Source organism: Bactrocera oleae, chromosome 3, assembly GCF_042242935.1.
Source record: "Bactrocera oleae isolate idBacOlea1 chromosome 3, idBacOlea1, whole genome shotgun sequence".
NCBI lineage: Eukaryota > Metazoa > Arthropoda > Insecta > Diptera > Tephritidae > Bactrocera > Bactrocera oleae.
Window position 1 is genome coordinate 88,253,189 of NC_091537.1, and position 19,381 is coordinate 88,272,569.

General features: G+C 33.5%; 1 protein-coding gene across 2 annotated transcripts in view; it reads right to left on the minus strand.

Annotated features, from left to right (window-relative positions):
- Positions 1-19,381, minus strand: part of TrissinR (Trissin receptor) — a 160,523-nt gene that overhangs the window by 14,986 nt on the left and 126,156 nt on the right. For both annotated transcript variants that reach the window (XM_070107151.1, XM_070107150.1), the window contains exons 6-7: positions 10,292-10,492; positions 8,124-8,648 (exon numbers count right to left, since the gene is read on the minus strand). In XM_070107151.1, coding sequence (XP_069963252.1) covers positions 8,124-8,648; positions 10,292-10,492 — 726 coding nt within the window. The remainder of the gene's footprint in view (positions 1-8,123; positions 8,649-10,291; positions 10,493-19,381) is intronic.

A 19,381-nucleotide genomic window follows, 5' to 3' on the forward strand; every position in this document is an offset into this window, starting at 1 on the left:
GTACTGTCATGTTGTCGGTCCAAAAAAGTTATAAGTAAAGAAAAGAGTGAAAAAGTAAGAGTTAAGTAGCATTAGGTATTAAGAATGGAGAATAAAAAAGTAAATATCACAAATTTTATATATTTTTTTCATTCTCTATATTATAAAACCTTTGAGTTGGAATAGTTTGAAAACTAAAATTACTGAAAGTGTTTTTTTAGCGAAAATAAGCGTTTTTGGATTTTTTTTTTTTTCGTTTTTATACTCTCGCAACCTGTTGCTACAGAGTATAATAGTTTTGTTCACCTAACGGTTGTTTGTATCACCTAAAACTAATCGAGTTAGATATAGGGTTATATATATATAAATGATCAGGATGAAGAGACGAGTTGAAATCCGGGTGACTGTCTGTCCGTCCGTCCGTCCGTCCGTCTGTCCGTCCGTCTGTCCGTCTGTCCGTCCGTCCGTGCAAGCTCTAACTTGAGTAAAAATTGAGATATCTTTATGAAACTTAGTAGACATGTTTCATGGTACCGTGAGACGGTTGGGATTGCAGATGGGCGTAATCGGACCACTGCCACGCCCACAAAACGCCATTAATCAAAAACAAATAACTTGCCATAACTAAGCTCCGCAATAAGATACAAGACTGTTATTTGGTACACAGGATCCCATTAGGGAGGGGCATCTGCAGTTAAAATTTTTTTTTTAAAGTGGGCGTGGTCCCGCCTCTAATAGGTTTAATGTGCATATCTCCTAAACCGCTAATGCTATATTAACAAAATTCACTGGAAGCAAATATTTTTAGCACTTCTATTGACGGTGTGAAAATAGTTGAAATCGGGTGGCAACTCCGCCCACTCCCCATATAACGGTACTGTTAAAAACTACTAAAAGCGCGATAAATCAAGCACTAAACACGCCAGAGTCATTAAATTTTATCTCTGGGATGGTATGAGATGACTTTATAGGAACCGCGTTCAAAATTAGACAGTGGGCGTGGCACAGCCCACTTTTAGGTGAAAACCCATATCTTGAGATCTGCTTAACCGATTTCAACCAAATTCGGTGCATAACGTTCTTTTCATGTTTCTATGTCACAGTGCAAAAATGGGCGAAATCGGACTACAACCACGCCTACTTTCCATATAACACCATTTTAAATTCCATCTGATTATTTCACTTTCCACTATGCAAATCAGGCAACAATGACTGTATCGGGATAAAACTTTGCGTGAATAATGCGATTAAAGTATGCCACCTTGAGGCCAAAAATTGTCTAAATCGAACCAAAACTGTTTAAGCCCCTAAGTACTAAATATGTGGACCCCAGTGCCTATAGTTGACCTTCTACCGAAAATATCAGCCAATCCACAAAGAAATCTCAAACGAGTATACTATTTGACTTTGCGAGAGTATAAAATGTTCGGTTACATCCGAACTTAGCCCTTCCTTACTTGTTAAGAGTCATTTAATTAAAGGGAATAAGTGTAAACAGAATCAAAAAATTAATAAAAAAAATTTGCATTTTCTAAGAAATATTCTCTGAAAATTTTAAGTAAATCTGACTAATACTTTTCGAGTTATTCGATAACTAGCAAAAAATTCTCGGTCGCTCTGAAACGTTCGAGCGCATTTAGCAACTTCGAACGCGATTTTCCCAAAACTATAGTTTTTGAACTGTAACAGCGAAATGCACTCGGTTACTTTCAATGAAACCGAAGGTTTTTTTTCGATTTTTTTAAACTATTAACTTTTGGATTCCTTTGATGCCGTTGCCGAACTTCAGGAGGACCTCTGAAAATTGTGTCTGGAATTGAGGAAGATTTTTCTATTTAGACGATCGCAAGTCCAAACATCAAAAAAATTTTGTTGTTACTGCAGATGAATACAGTTGATAATCGAAGGACTAGTCAAAATTTTGATTTTCGGCTAAATGGGACTTCGCAAGCAAAAGTCGTCTTTTAGTGAAAAGTTTAAATTTTAGAGTGGCTTAAAATATCGAAATTAATATTAGAAATTGTATTCCTTTGATCATTACTTGACAAATATAGCTAAGAAGGCCGTAAGAAAATTTCAACACAATTTGTCCTGAAGTTTCGGAGGAATCGCTCACCGACTCTGAAAAAAGGGGGAATAAAGAGTTTGAAGGATAACGCATTTAAATTTCTCCGAAACTATTTGTCAAATCAACATGAAATTTTCGGAGTATATTCTCAAATATACCATATGTCAAACATATTTACGTCAAACAAATGTATGTCAAACATACGTAAAAATGCAAAACAAATCGAGTTTTTAAATACATACAAAATATTAACAGAACCTGCAAACAACATATTTTTAAGTGGAAGCTGAATTTCTAAAGAAATCAAATTACATTTTAAAATTTTGTATTGATGAAAATATACTTTCCTGGTATTAAATAATTCACTTCTTTTGTAAAAATATTTATCCTTGGCACTTTCTCTTTCACTTTAAAAAAATATTGCTTTTATTTCTTCTTAAATATTTTCTATAAAATCACACCTATCAAAAAATATGATTTTCCTAAGAATCACAATTAAAAAACAAATAAATTCTTCGAAGCCATATATTCATATATCCATATGCCATATATAAATGCACAGATTTTTTTTTAATTGCTACTAATGCTCTTTTTCGACACAAAATCACAAACTTCTATAAAGTGAAGAAAGCTGCTTAATTAGTTTGCAAAGAAATTCCCATATATCTGCAAGCTTGACTTATATATAGTGGCAAACAACTTTGAAGGAAATCATACAATAAGCCACACTCATACAGCGGTTAATTGCCTCAATTGTTTTAGACCCACTCATATCAGCAATTTTGAAATGAAAAATTCTTGCAGCCAACAAATTCTGCAAAATGACTTTTCACGGAAGAATGAGAAGTGTCAATAGATGGGAATTATAAGCTTACCGCAGAAAAATTCATACATATATATGTATACCAACTATACATAGGTACATATGTATATGTATATGTATATAATATATGTGTGAAATGCTAGCATGTGTTGCGTCGACAGGACGAATGCTGTTCTGAGTTACCCAGTGGGAAAATTGTGTTTACTTCTTGAAAATGGGTATTTATCTGGTTTCGTAAAGGACTGTCTTCATAAGTACAAGTGTGATGAGTTATCTCTCTTTCTTGCCTAACAAAACCAACTTAATTTGAGCATAATTTTGAGTAGTATTAATATACTCGTATAATATAATATACAGAAAGATGCTTATGTTTTTACGCTCTGAAAATTTCATTTTTATTCGGTGCAACTTCAAACGTGCAAGTTTGCTTAGTTAGTCTTTATATAATTATGTGTATTTCATAGGACTGAAAATTAATGAAATAAATGAACCCGGTCAAAAAGCGAATAATTTAAAAATCTTCGACATTCTTAAAATCTTTTAAAAGAAGATGAGTCAATTCGACGTATTGGTTTCTTTCCAGTGGTACCAAATAGCGTTATCTTCCTAGAACTTACAGAAATAACTTTAAAGTTGAAAGCCGAATGCGGAATTTTATGATAGAATATGGCTCTCCTGCTGAGGAACCAATATTGTTTTGTTTTTTACGATTAGTCGGAACAGGAGTCGAAACCAGATGCTGATTATGCCTAATTACGAGCATAGAAAATTTTTTTTAAATTTTTGATACTTATGTTTTTTTCTCATTGGGTGTTTGTGTAATCGTATCCAATCCTAAGAAAGTTCTCTGCAAATTGCAATCTCATCAACAGTTACAGATGATTCTCAAGTGCCAAGCGAACGAAACATTCAATGCCATAACTAGCTAATAGAAATTTTGTACGGAGTAAACGAAAGAAACCAGACTGAAATGCTTCACAGAATTGTGTACCCTGTAGGAAAGAAAAGCAAATACGAGTATTTATAAATTATCTATGGTCGTTATACCTCATTTAAACTAATGACACATTTAAACTAATGACTACAGAACGCGTTGTAATTAGCGACAACTGCTGGCATCCTAAAGGACGACTGCTACTCATGGATTACGCAACAGTACTCCATTTCCAGTAGATAAGTAGTAATATCATTGATACCATTCGTATACGAAATAGTTGAAAGCAGAACCAACTGCCAAAGCCATATGAAATGCTATGTTTGGATATTTGGAATTATGAGTTAATTTAAAGTTAAAGTTATGTATAGTTTAAAACATATACATTTTTGAATCTTCAGAGAGATAAAAAAACTGTAGGCTTCGAATATAATAACTTGAAGTGAAACTTGCGTATTTTTAGCTTTTTTCTCAAATAACCAAAAAGTAAGACTTTGGAACATTTATGTTATAGCCATATTCTATCTCAACTGTGTTTACACAACTTAAGCTCACATATTCTATTACAACTTGCATTTCTCAGATGCAAATCTTATATACTCTAAACTAGTCATAATCAATGCTGCGAATCTAACCAAACCCAATAAAACTTATATAGCATAAACTCACTAATTACTAATTTAACAACAACTAAGCTCAATTCCTTTAAATTCTTGCTATATAAAAAATTATAAATTCATTCCACTTTTATTTAATTTTCTTTTCTTAAGCAATTTCACGCTTATCTTCAGCAAAATAGTTACTCTCACCGATTATCTGCTTTATTTATTTCACTTGAAATGAATTAAGTAAAAACTTCAGAACTTTTCACAGAAGTTTTACAGCGACAGCTACACTAAAATTACAGTAAAGGCGCCAGAATGGAAAGGGATGGATGATAGTGATGCTAAATGCTAAACAAATGGAGAGGAATGAACTGAAATTTCAAACTTAATAAGAGAAAGAAGAGCAGCAAGAAAGTGTCAGTGAAGAGCTAAAGCAAAAGAAAGGATTAGGCCAATTAAATAGCTCAGAAGGAGTAACGTAGAATTCTTGATTTACCAAGAAGTGAAAGAAAAATGGCATTAAAGATTGGTAGTTTCGGTGTTTGGGAATGGTTGAAGGAAGAATGGAAAGTTTACTGAATTAATTTTGATTCAAAATTTTAAAAATATGAAATATTTAATAAAAAAAACAAATACGAAAAAAATATTGTTTTCAAAAATCAGCAACTTTTTTCTTATTGTTGAAATATTCCATTTTCGATACTTGTGTTTTAACCACTCATCTTCTAAAAACACAACTGGTCGGTTTTTCTACGATTTTGCTACCTCCACCACTACTTAGCTACCATTTTGAAAAAGTTTTGATACATTTCAGTATTTAACACCTTATTGTCAATAGCGTGAGAAAGTGAGGTAAGAGAAAATCAAGCATGTAGTGCTTGGACAAACTTTCGAGGTCCATTACCCAAAAGAACATTCCACAGGCTTCCGCAAATAGATTTGCACCAATCGCTTGGTATAGCTATCAGTGTGGCAACGGTGGCGTGGCTGCGGCCATGTTTGCGGTACAGATTAGCTTCGGGCAGAAAGTTTTACCAAAAGAAAACAAGCAACGAACTTGCCACTTCAGTTTGGTTGCGTGAAAATTTGCCGTCGTCCAAAAGAGCAACTTGCCAAAGTTTCGCTTGATTTCCTTTCATTAGAAAAATATAGTTTTAAGTAGTATGTGTGTGTGTGTGAGAGTCAGGGAAGGTGAGCTATACCGAGCTTTTGCGCTAAACTTTGCTTTAGTGTGAATGAAAAGTTGTCGGTAAATAAATTGGAAAAATAAATTTTTCATTTCTAGCCTTTAGTTTCACATGCATTTGGCAAATTTCTGCAAAATGATAAATGTGGCAATCCATTAACCATTTCTGTTATATTTTTGCTAAGAAATGTAAAAAGTTGAAGATGTTTTTGGCTAATTGCAAAATTTATTTAGAAAAAGTTTTGTAAAAAAAATATTATTTCAATTTCTTTGCCGCGCTAATTGTTCACGTAAAAAGCTGGCGCTATTTTAAGAAAGAAAATATGAATGAGTCTTGATGTTACACAAATGTGCCTTAAGAATTTCTTGTAAATTTTGGCGAGTAACTGTGTATTAAATGATTACTAGTTTTGTTAATAAGCCGACGTTAAATTTGTAAGTAGACAAAAATTTCTTCCACTTTATATTTAAAGTCGTTATTGATTCCATATATGAAAGAACTTGAAACTCACAAAGTAAATTGGTTTGTGAGTATGCTATTAAGTCAAAGTTAAGGCCAATTTACGAAATTGTTGGCAAAAAGAAGGCAGAATAATTTCACTTTCATCTGAACTTACATATTTTGGAAAATTATGGTTGAAACACCTTCATTTTTATATCTTTAATCATATACTCTTTAGCTGATACCAACGGCCTAAACAGATTTGTGATAGCTTTAAAATGCTTTGTCGATATATATATACAAATTTAATTACATCTTTAAAATGTTTTGAAACCAAAAAATCGTTCTTTAACTGTCAATGCGTCATATTCCCAGAGAACAGTATCAACACCTAAAAAAAAACCTAAAATTTAATAATGATATTTTTCCTATTTTTTACTTCTTTTTAAATTGTTAAGGATTCTAATTGTTTTTAAATATATACATCTAATTCAATGAAAGGATCGTCACTTAAATATGTTAAGTCAATTTAGTAAACCCAACTAACATGCAGAATACTATAGGTTCTCTAATGTCGCTGCTATTTGATTCTAACTTAACTTCTATTGTAGTGGCTTGTCGGAAGCCTCACGGTTGTTCATTATTCACTTTACAAAAAGTAAAAAACTAAAAGTAACAAGAAAGTTTGCAAAAGGAATTCGATGCTTGACACGCCACTGACTACTTTTTCGGTGTGCATCATTGGGAGGTTATGTGCATCATTGAAGCAGACTCACCGAGAGATCAATCATATGAGTATTACTCAGTTAGTCTGTCTATCGAAAACATCTGCTATGCAGTAGACTTTAAGAGAGATAAAGGAGAGAAATAATGCTTTGGTTTGAGTTTCACTAAAGCTGGGTTAAGAAAGGTGGCATTAAAAGCAAACACGTAAGGAGAAGACGGGTGTAACCGATTATTTTACGCTCTAACAATTTTCAGAGATCAAAGCCATGGCATATTTTCAGCTGTTGTTAAAAAATGGTACGAAAGAATTCATTACTCATCAATATTATGAATGGATCACAATCATATTTGGTATTTAACTAAAACTATACGTCATGTAATCACTTAGTCCCATATAGACAAAGTAACATAAGAATATCACAATACTGTTATCAAATACCAAATTTAATTGATATTAGTTGAGTAGATCATGAGATATGAAATTTTAGCTAAAATTAAAAATACTCTTTTATGATTTTAATAGATCAGTTTATATGGTAGCTATATGCTATAGTAATCCGATCTTAACAATTTCTTCGGAGATAGCATTATTGCCTTAGGCAATAACCCATGCCATACTTCGTTAAAATATATTGTCAAATAAAAAAGTTTGCCATACAAGCACTGCATTTGGATCAATCAGGTTATATGGCAGCTATATGCTTTAGTAGTCCAATATCGGTGATACCGATAAATGGGCAGCTTTTTGTAAAGAAAATTATGTTTTCAAAATTTCAGATTGATATCTCAAAAACTCAGGAAGTAGTTCGCGTATATACAGACAAACTGTAGCAAAATCAGCTTAGCTCGTCACGCTAAGCATTTATATACCATATACATAGTACATTATACATATATAGAGTCTTCGACGTTTCCTTCTTAATATTACAAACTGCATGGCAAACAGGGTTTATGTTCAGGGCAAACTTATAAAAAGCTTTAACGAAGTATAAATGACTAATATTTGCATATATGTATACTTATACTCATATACTTATAAAAATGTGTGTAAATATGCTCGCTGCAAATTGACTCAAAATTTCTAATATGCAAATTAGGCAGAGCAAAATTTAATAAAATCACAACCGAAGTATGTGCACTCGCTCATGCCCCCACATAAATCTGCATTCCGCGACATAAGCAGCAGGCGTCAGCCTAATGCCGCGCATAAGTATGCACATTTATATTAGTCGTAAACCTCATAAAAGCCATCACGAATATGTTAGGCAATTTTAGGGTACACATACACTAGCAAAAATATACTGACACACACGCATATACATCGGTCTTTATAATATGCAATATTTAATTAACAGCTCACCTGGCTCTCGGTAATGCTGACGCCGCGTTTTTCGTATTTGCTGCTCTGCTTGCGTGACAACAAACCGCTCGTCATATTGGTGACAACAACACTACCGCTGCCACCACCTACACCTGCGCCACAACTGCTCAGATTACCCATGCCTACCACGCCTACAACAGTTGTATGCGTCAGCTCAGCGCCGGGCAACTGTTGCTCCGCGTGCGTCTGTTGCAAATGATTCGGATGATGACTAATGTTGTGCAGTGTCGTTGTTGTTTGTGCTGTATGATGATTATAGGACATATGATGATTATGTTGTTGCTGTAGTTGTTGGTGTTGATGATGATGTTGATGGTGATGATTGTGATTATGATGTTGTGAATGTTGATGATGATACATGCTGTTATGTAAGCTCATGCTTTCGTCTTGTTGTTGTTGCTGCTGCTGTTGTTGTTGTTGCTGCTGTTGATGCTGTGTGACTAAATGGTGCGAGAGACCGTGTGAGCTGCGCCACAAAGCAACCGCAATTTTGCTATAGAGCACCTGTGGAAAGAACGATTTTTGTTATTGTTTTGATGCTGGGACAATTTAGTGAGATTGTCAAAATTTATGGCAACGATTTAAGTGTGCCATCTATTGTCTAGATCATATAAGTCAAATGTGGGCTAGACAAGGTCATTAAATAGATGTGCATTTAATAAAAATATATAAAATATGGCTGCAAATATTAAAAAAGAGTTTGAGTATTGCTTAAAGCAACAATTTGGTGCTCTTTGTAAGTTGTCAGCTTCGAAATTTAAAGGAGGTATGAAATAGATTGTTAAAACTTTGAGGAGAATACTTTAAATCCTTGCTTTAAATCTTTCAGCTCTTTAACAGTAAAAGTTTTCTATCAAAAATAAATGAAACAAAATTTAAGAATGTCGTGAACCCTGAATAGTTTGGTTAGGTAAGGCACAGATTGGTTAGGTTAGGATAAATTAGATTAGGTTAGGTGAGTGATCCCTCAAAATGGCGAAGGATCACACTTAGACCATTGTGTACATTGCTTTGTGAAGTCATATAAAAGCACCTTGAACCTATCAAAAATCTGCTTAAGTACTTTACTTCTACTTTTTTTATTTCCACTGGACATCTAAAAGGGGAACTGTTGAGATGATTCCATTCCATCCTCTTTCCATTAGCTGATGCAACTGATGCCGATCGGGCAGTGTCCAGTTGGAACTCCTTTAAATGGTGTAAAGTGAACTTTGCTGAGCGCGAAGACCTCGACATATCTCTTTTTATTTACTCTAAGCCAAAAGGACCTTGCAATCGTACACTTGTTAGTATCTCACCATCGCTTGCCGAGCTCTCGAGGTCCAACTATTTAGCAGTGAACCGCAAGTAGCCTGTATAGCTCTTACCCGTTCCTATTCTAAAGCTAGTGAGACAGAAGTACCCGACCTAGCAAGAGCTTATGAGCTGGCTGCTTCATGATGAAGTAACGCGATGCCAGAGATAAGAATTCAAGACATTCCTTCACTAGTCTCGAGTGTCTGGTTAACGAACTCAATGCTAGTATCGCCGCCCTATTATTAGAGTGGACAGTCATCACTCTAAAAAGGCTTCCTAGTATATTTAACGGGTGGTCAATATATAAATTGTATTTGCATGTTAAGAGTTGAAATATATTTCAAACTAATACTTCCATTTCATACCCGAAAAATGCAATGAAAAATTAAATATATTGTATACAAAATTCGATATTTGCCTTGACAACGATCACAGGGATGTTAATTAATTAACCGGAACATACGTTTGGCATCCTTAAGTACTTTTTTGAAGCGTAGCGTGAGGAACCAAGGTTGTAAGAACAATCATTTAACTTTTTCGGGTCGGAAAACAAATTTTGAATAAATATTTGTAAAAAAACACCCGATACAGCGACACCTGCAGGAGAAGTAACAGGAATTATGACATGCTCCTGAACAAACGGGAATATTTTCTAAACCTAAGCAATTCTGAAATAGAAACGAATGTTTGTAATCACTTATGATCCGGTATATAGGAGATCTTAGGTACAACAACGGACAGACGGTCTAAACTGTTCAAGTGAGATTCCTGTTAGGATCGATCTTTTAACCTAACCTTACCTAACCACCCTGTGTTATTTTCTAAACAAATAATATTTTCTATGCACTAACCGTCATCACCAGCAACGGTATCACGTAGAGCAATCCAAAATTGATCATGTCCAGTAATTTCGAATTAAACATCTTGCGATCCAACACACAAATCTCCTCCTCTTGCCCATCCTCAGTGTGTATATTCTTAATAGTTTTGCTAAACACGAATTTGGGCGTTGAGTAGACGGCTGAGGTAACCCAGACGGTTAAGATGGCCAGCTGAAAAGAGAAATTTATAAAAAGTAATGTTAGAGTTTTAAAATTTTTTTTAGAAACGCATATTTGGAAAGTAAACTTAACAAATTTTCGAAAAAGTAATACAATTTTAAAATATTAATAAATTTTGGAAAAAATAACAAACTTCGAAAAAAATATTAATAAATGAATAATTAATAAATTAATTAATTATAATAAATTTTTGCAAAAATAATAAATTTCGGAAAAAATTTTAAATTCTGGAAAAAAAAAAATTTGTGCCATCGTTGCAAGCTGGATCTATATAAAATATATTCTCAATAATGCACTTGTGGCATATTGTGAAGGTCGATTATCAAGCAAATTAATACGTACATATATTCATGTATATTCCCAAATATGTATTAATCAATTGTCTCTTATGCTCAAGAGATTCAAATAATTGATCAATATCTTAACTGTTACTTTTATGTCCCATCCAAAAGTCATTGGCATTAATTCTGTCTGGTCATTTAAGCATTTATTTCCAACTACTACTTTCATACCTGGCAACACTCCTTTCTACCAAACTTAGCTTCTCAATTAAATATGTCTACTTAGCGTCTACCTCTGCCACTCATTTAAGCAACTTTTAATGAAGAAATAATGAAGTGAAGCGAAACTTGCCCAAAAGGCAAAATAAGAAATTGAAAGCAATTGCACAAGGTCAATTCTTCAATTAGGCACAGACATTCCCAGCAGCTATTAACAAGCAAAAGCAAATGCTTAAATTAATGAGACAAAAATCAGGCGGATAACGAAAACAAAATGAAATCATGGAAATTGGAAGCAGTTAGTTAATTTTTTAATAAATATATATTTACACAAAAAACGTTAATAATAGAAATGAAGAAAGTGGTTTGGCTGAATACAGAAACAAAAAATATTCAATTATAATCATAAAGGTAAAATCACTTCTTCAAAATCAAAGGCATCTCTTGACATTACAGTATTCCATAGCGGAATCTTGGGTAACTGTAAAGCTGAAAGGAAGTTTACCTTAGGCGCGCTATCAGTAGAATTGGAACGGGTCGGTGCTCCGCTATCCTTGTGTATTCTACTACTGGATAGCTGGGCTTCGCGGGTTCTATTAGTATGGCTTCACGAAGGAGTGTATATAGTATACCAAGATCAATCTACGATCTCTGGATCAGTATCAAAACTAAGCTAATATCCAACTGTTCATTGAGAAGAATAAATATTGCTAAAATAAATTAATTACTACCGTCGCGACTTCTCATCAATGAACTTATGAGAGTACCGCATACATTGCAAACTACAACTCGCACATACTGTGCATAGGTTACTCATACGCCATGTATGTCAAGCTAAGCGACTTTAAACTGTAATTACTATGCAAGAATATACAAATATTCAAATGCCTGTCAGCATACATACGCGCGTATGCATACACACGTAAACAACTGAAAACATATGTAAATATTATACCCACAAGCATAATCGCATACATATACATATATAATATATATAATATATGGTATGTATACTATATACTTATTTATGTACATAAGAATATTAATTGCTGTTCTTTTCAACACTTGCTAAAGTCTGCATATTTTCTCAATTTAATAAATTGCGTGCTAGTAATTATTAGAATCCAACTAGGTACTTCCTTCCTTATGCAGTTTTGCTAATGAAATGTGCACGATTATATATTTTGCTGCCACACGCAAGTGCAGTTTGGTTAGGTATTTGCTTGATTGACTATTATCTTAATTACTCGGACGCGTGTATTGTGCAATAAGAATTTACTAATTGCTCAAATTGCCAACGCAAAAAAGTGATTTATTACCAGTACACAGGCATTTGACTCTATTTAACGAGATTGATGAAATAGATATAAGAAACTGAGTTTTTCATTTTGGTTTAAAAATTAAATATTATGAGGTGGTAAATTAGGAATTAGAGTTAATACAAAACTAATATCACTTATTAGAAAAAGCGGAAGTTCGAAATTTTTATATTAGGTATAGGAGGGCTAGGTATAGCATTCACCCAATTTTATCCATTTTTGACGTAACAATATATATTATTACTAAAAAAAATGTTCTTTGAGTTTCATAAGGATACCTCAGCTTGACCAAAATATACGATATAAAGTCAACCAAAAGTTGGCTAATCCTAATGTTAATTACATGACCCGATATTATCTAGTTATAAGATCAAATTATTATCAGAAAATACTAACTTCGAATTTCTTTAAAATATTTTACTTATTGAATGATATATAAAAGTCAGCCAAAAGTTTTGGACTAGGAGAAACATTGTGATCCGAAAAATATTCCTTCTGAAATCCAATAATATATCTTACATATTTTCAGTGAAAAGTCAGTTATAAATACTGGGATTTTCATGTTCGGTCTCTGGAGCCTCGAAAAACTGTTATCCGATTGTGATAATTTTTGGACATAAGATGGCATACCCTAAAGGTTTCTTTTGTTTAAACCTTTATTCTGATGTCTGCCTAGGTGTTTTATTATACGCTAAAGCGAAAGAGTCCGAGAGAATATAAAATATAGATATATTTGAATAAAGGTCAAAGTTCAAAATAATGTTACGAACCAAATTTGGTTTAAAAGGGTCAAACACTGAGATATTGAATTTCAGCGTGGTGCTGGCCACGGCCATTGTTCAAATTTCACTCTGTTTCCAATACATGCCTTTCCTACCAACCTTACTTTATAATTTAATACTTCTGATATGTTACTTCAACGGTGATACAAACAACCGTTAGTTGAGCAAAACCATTATACTCTGTAGCAACATATTGCAATAGTATAAATATAATTTTTTTTTGAATAAGTATAATATAAAATCAAACGGTATATAAACAAATTAAAAAAAAATATTAGTCAAAATATACAAAAAAAAAAAAAATATATAATCCAAACTTACTATTATTTATTAAAGAAATTTTAGTTGGTTTGGTTTTCTTTTTTGTTTTTTTTTCTGTTGTTACCTAATCTTTCTCATTAATTAAAATATTTACAAATAAAAATTAATATTAATTTTTTTTTTAAGTCTCGACCAGCAGTATTCACCACTATTGAACACAATGAACTCCATATAATATAATAATATACAAAAACTACTGATAATATCTTCAAAATAATCCATTTCAAACCTTTCTATCAGCTAAATCTTTAAAGGGTTATCACTTTTCTACTTCATACACTTCAACACACTTACACAAGCACTCAACAAACATATTTCAGACATTCTTTTTCATTCACTTTTAACTTGCGGACACCTTTTTAATCTTCACGCATCATTTATCAACAAATTTACCATATTATTTGGCCTTCACAGGCGTCTATGTGTTGATTAATATGACCGTCTGCTGTCTGACGATGGCAAAAAACAGCAAAAGAAACAGTTAACTCAATGACAATCAGTCATCCAACGCTTGTCTGGTCCAGTCAGTCGATCCAATTACAACGCATGAATTGAAATGTACTACTTTGCTACTTTTTACAATATATATGAAACCTTAAATGTGATTCGCTGATAATTTAAAGGGAGGTTTCAGTTCTTTGTGAGTTTATGCCTAATTTAATCTCAGGCGCTGTTGAAAAACGTTGAATTTGGAGCACAAAGCGCAAAGCAAGAATGAGACAATAAATGGGAAACCCTTTTTGACAACCTGGTGTATAAATTTATTTAGTAATTACCAATTACTATTTTATTCTTTTAGGTAATTTTTTAACTTATTGTTAAAGCAAAATATGTATTATTTCATCGAAAATTTGCTTCTATTTTTATGGCTTGCCTTACAAAGTGTGAGGTTACCATATGTAGTGGATTTAATGTTTGAGTATAAGAAATGTTATGAGTAACCCTTATAATTTTTTTCTTATACAAGGTACAATTCAAAAGTCCAGGACTTTTTAAACAACGCGGCTTCTAGTGGCGCCACCTGTCTGAAATTGTGATCCCTCAATTGTGTATTCTTCAGTGTTGTCGTATAAAATTTATATAACAGCTGACTTGTATAACAGCTGAGATATCGCGCTACATGTGACATTACATTTGTAGTGTCGGTCGGAAAATAAGCATCGAACAAAGAGCCAACATTAAGTTTTGTTTTAAACTTGGTAAAACTTTTACCAAAACTCATCAAATGATGAAACAAGTTTATGGCGATGATTGTCTATCCCGTAGCCGTTATCACGAGTGGTTTAAACGTTTTCAAGAGGGACGGGAGGACTTGAAAGACGACGAACGACCTAAAAAAGTCATTCGATAACCTTCTTGAACGTGCAAAACGTTGTATTCAGGCGGAAGGAGCCTATTTTGAAGGCGACTAATAAATTTTTCAAAGAAAACATCAATAATATTCGATTTTTAATAAAAGTACTGAAACTTTTGAATTGCTCCTTGTATTCTGAAAGTATAATCTTGGGATAAAGAACTTTAAGTTCCAATCCCTTATGATTTATAAATTTCTTCTGCTAGTTATGGATCAAGAAACGCTCAGGTATTGATGAAGCGCTTGGATGCAATCAGAAATTTGTTGAGATGACAAATTTTGATTCCAACCAATTCACCCCACTCACCGAAAGTATGACTCCAAAGAGATCTCAAACTCAGTCTAGCGAAAGTCGATGATAAAATGTCGACATGTTTCAACATCGAAAGTGATTATAGATGAGAATTATAACGATTATTTATGAAGAAGCAGGTATTCCGATGGAGGTCAATTATTGATTTTATCAAACAAATCTAACTTTTAGTGCCACTATCGTTTAGTACACTCCTGTAGATGGCACTACTGTAATTTCGGCCGAATCGGACTCGTAGTTTTGGTTTGATCGCGTATGGAAACGGAACCGTCCATAGATTTCAGAAAAATTAAAATCATCTACACATCAGATGGAACTGTGACTCAGATCCAAATGTGTCCAGTGTTTTTACGTAATTTAAGTGCAATCCAAAGGTACTTCCGTCGACGAAATGTGGACAAATACCAAGGAACAATCGAAGCAGTGGTCTTTATGCGGCGAACCTTCTTCGAAGAAGGCGAAGACTGTCCTCTCGGCTGGAAAATGCGATCTACACCTATACTACCTGTAGAAAGGAAGACGCTCACAGAGCTCTACTAAGCCAAATTATTGGACCCATTCGACACCCAATTGCAGAAAAAGGCCGACATTTGGCAAAGTTTTCTTGGTACCTTTCGCCATGAAAACACGCCGGCTCCCATCTCCGACGTCGTTATTGCTAAATTGGTCGAGCTAGACTACGAATCCCATCCACCTGCCCCATACACCCTTTTCTCCAGATTTGGATCCGAACGACCGTTTTGTCTCAAATTGTAAAAAGTCACTCGCCGGGCACAAATTCGAGTTAACTGAGGAGATCGTCGATCGCTTATAATGAGAATGTTGAGCGCAAACTTTGTTGTGTTAGTTGTAATCGAAATTGTTAACTAGTTCCACTGAACTTAACCTTTCTAAACTCGATATTAATTAATTTCTTTGGAATTATTAAAGCTTCCAGCTTCATTGCAAGCTTTGAAACTTAATTTGAAAAATATTTTTACAGTTAAAAGCTCAAAAATATAAATTAAAATAACTCAAAGAATTATTTCGCAATTATTTTCCATTCAAATTTTGGGAACTCAAACAAGCGCATCTGAACTAAGCACCACACATCTATTTTTCCACACAATTAGCTAACGTAATGAATGTTTTTGAAAAATTAGGCAACTGCATGCGCGAAATTGCCGCAGAAATGCACACTTTCCCACACGTCCATATATGTACAAACAAACAGCAACATTACTTTGTATATATACATTAGGGTGAAGCGAAAAAAAAGTTTTTTGCTTAACCTGAGGGTAAAATTTGTACATTAAATTGTAAAATAAGAAAATTTTTGAAAAAAAAATTGACTTTGAAAGTAAATTTTGAGTTAAAATTTTTTTTTGGACAAAAAACAATTTTTTATGGTTTAAACTCTTCACATTTATATAGAAATTACCGAATTCGACGGTTTTTGACTCAAAATTTATTTTAATGCTTAAGCAAAGCATGTTGTCGTTTAAGACTTTTTTTTACAACTCCAATAATGACCACAAAAAATCTTTTTAAGTTGATAACTTTTAATTGACCTGAAAGCGGACTCCACAGTTTTTAGAACACTTATAAAAATTTTTTTACGAAATAAAAATTTTAACTCGAAACTTTACTTTAAAAGTGAGATGTTAAAAATTAATTTTTTTTTTTTAATTTTTTTTTTTATAATCTACAAATTTGACCCTAACCAAAACAAAAAAAAAATTTTTTTCGCTCCACCCTAATATATACATATATGATGCTCACACGCCAACAATTGTAAAATGACTGCAAATAAACACCATTTTCGAAATTTTATATTCTATACGAATATATACATGCATATATAATATATATTTACTTGCATATGTTAATATATACGGCAAACGCCCGCCACCTAGCCGCCGTCGGCTGTTTGTGGCGTCGATAAATTTCGAAAACGTGCTACATGGTGCGTGTTTATATCAATCGCTGCTGCCGAACCGCCGGCGAAAATGTCAGCACCACCGCACTCACCATTAGCCGGCGGCGCTGTGCTGTTTTTGCACTGCGTCAATAGCACCAAAGGATTGCACTTGGCCTTGCATGCTACACGTGCGTCTACTGCCTATTCGCAATAATAAATTGCTATTTTCGGGCATTCACACATATACACATAAGTATCTTTTCATATGAGCAGCTAGGCGTGCATATGTGAGCGCTAGTGTAGCATTCGAATCGCTTTTATTATAAATTTTGCTGTTCTTCTTTTTGCGATTTTGCTAACTTGTAAGGCCAAATGGTGATTTGTTTAAATGCATATTAAAACACACCATCATGTGCATGAATGAAAACAAACATTAGCCGATTGCTATTTAAATTAATTTACTGCCACCACACTGTGTAATGGAATAAGTTTACTCAGCGATGTGAAAATCATAAAAACAAGCGAGAAAGCGCTGAGTTTAGAGGGAATCCACTATTAAATGATTTCTATGGTGAATAAATTGTAGGGTTTATTTGTGATGCTTATATGTGCTATTATATAAGAAAATAATATCGAAAGAAAAAGATGTGTGCACAATCTTAGAACGATAGCTCAAAACCGGACGCAGCTTGTTACACTGATCATTGACATATGTTATATAATATATTTGATAGGGTCACCGACGTGTCCTTCTGGACCATGGTATTAAAGTAATAAACGTGATAGACACGACTACTAAAGGTTTTTAGAGGACTAAGAATCGTCTAACCATTTAAAGTAGAAACAGCAGAGCAACCGTAAAAAATCCTCAAACATTTCCAATGTTAAAATGAAGACTTTGCCCGAACAACTTTTGTTGGAATCTGGATTTTGTTGGCTTATCTGAAAACAAGCATACAGTCGACAGCTGTTTATTTTCATGCTCATTCGCGCAAATGCTTGATTAACCACCTGTCACGTCGTCATAAACGTGTTTTGAAGCACCGCTATCGTATTTTTTTAACATTTTTTTCGACCAATCCTTTTTTGAGCGATTGACAAATTGTATGGAATTCAACATGAATTAATTTATTTTACATTCAAATGTACATGCAATATTGAATATAAACTGGTCCCATAATACCAATAGTTGTCTCTATCACGATAAGTCGCATGACGATCTTGCAATATCAGTTTGTGCACAGCATGAATAGCTTGGGGAACAACAACTGATTTTGAAGGACATTCACGAAATTCGTCTTGGAGTGAATTGAATTAAGTTCAGCGATACACTTTTACTGAGTTATTTCAAGTTGAAAGTTGAAATAAGTAATCGTTCATAATGTTATCGATTTAATTTCATTTTTTGGCTGTACTTTTTACTATAAACAACACAAATAACGCTCGTATGTCAAATCGTTCTAAGTATGTATGAGTGACCAGATTGCAACACTAGGATTGCGAAATCGCAAAATATGAAAGGCAACCTGCTTAAAATGGCAATAAAGAAGAAACCTGGTACTACAAATAATAAAAAGCCAGACTGTTAGAAAATTTTTAACTTGAAAGAAGTGAACTTGAAGTAGAGCGCTACCAACACAATTATGCGTACTATGTGTTATGTTTTCTTTAAGGTATAAGATGCCCAAGAGTGATATCTTTTAAAGAAAATCAATCAATCTTAGCGATGAAACATATTTCTGGCACCTATAAAGACCGCTAAAAGCAAATGATTCGCAATTTTTCGGTTCCTCACGTCAATATCAATATTTTAAAGGCATAATAAGCCACACAGCCAGAGGTCTACAATAGCCCAACTATGCTGGAAAAGTGATAGCGTTTTCATTATTTAAAAGTTCCATACCTCTAAACATACAGCCTTTTAAAAACTGTTGCCTTGATTATTACTGTATAAGCATACAGACAGTACTAATAATGAGATCTGAACCAGAATTTTAAATGTGGAGTGCTGAGTATTAATATTTTGGGCACATACAAGTATGTGTATAAAAATAATAAATAAACAAAATTATTAAGTGTTGAACAAACGATAATTACAAAGTACTATAGAATATATATATATAATATATATATACTATACAAGTATATTTATAATCGTTAGCTCAAAACATTTGCTCATGCATGTAAATATATGTGTGTATGTGTGTGAGTGTGTGTATTGGTGAACAATGAAATGTATTGACCACATTTTGTTTGCGAACTCGCCGTATTGTTTGCATTCATTTATGCTTATGGCGAAACCTTCATGCAAACACACACACACACATGTACACGCACATTCGAAAAATTATGCAATGATTATGCACTTGTGGCTCGCATTAGCAAAGCAAA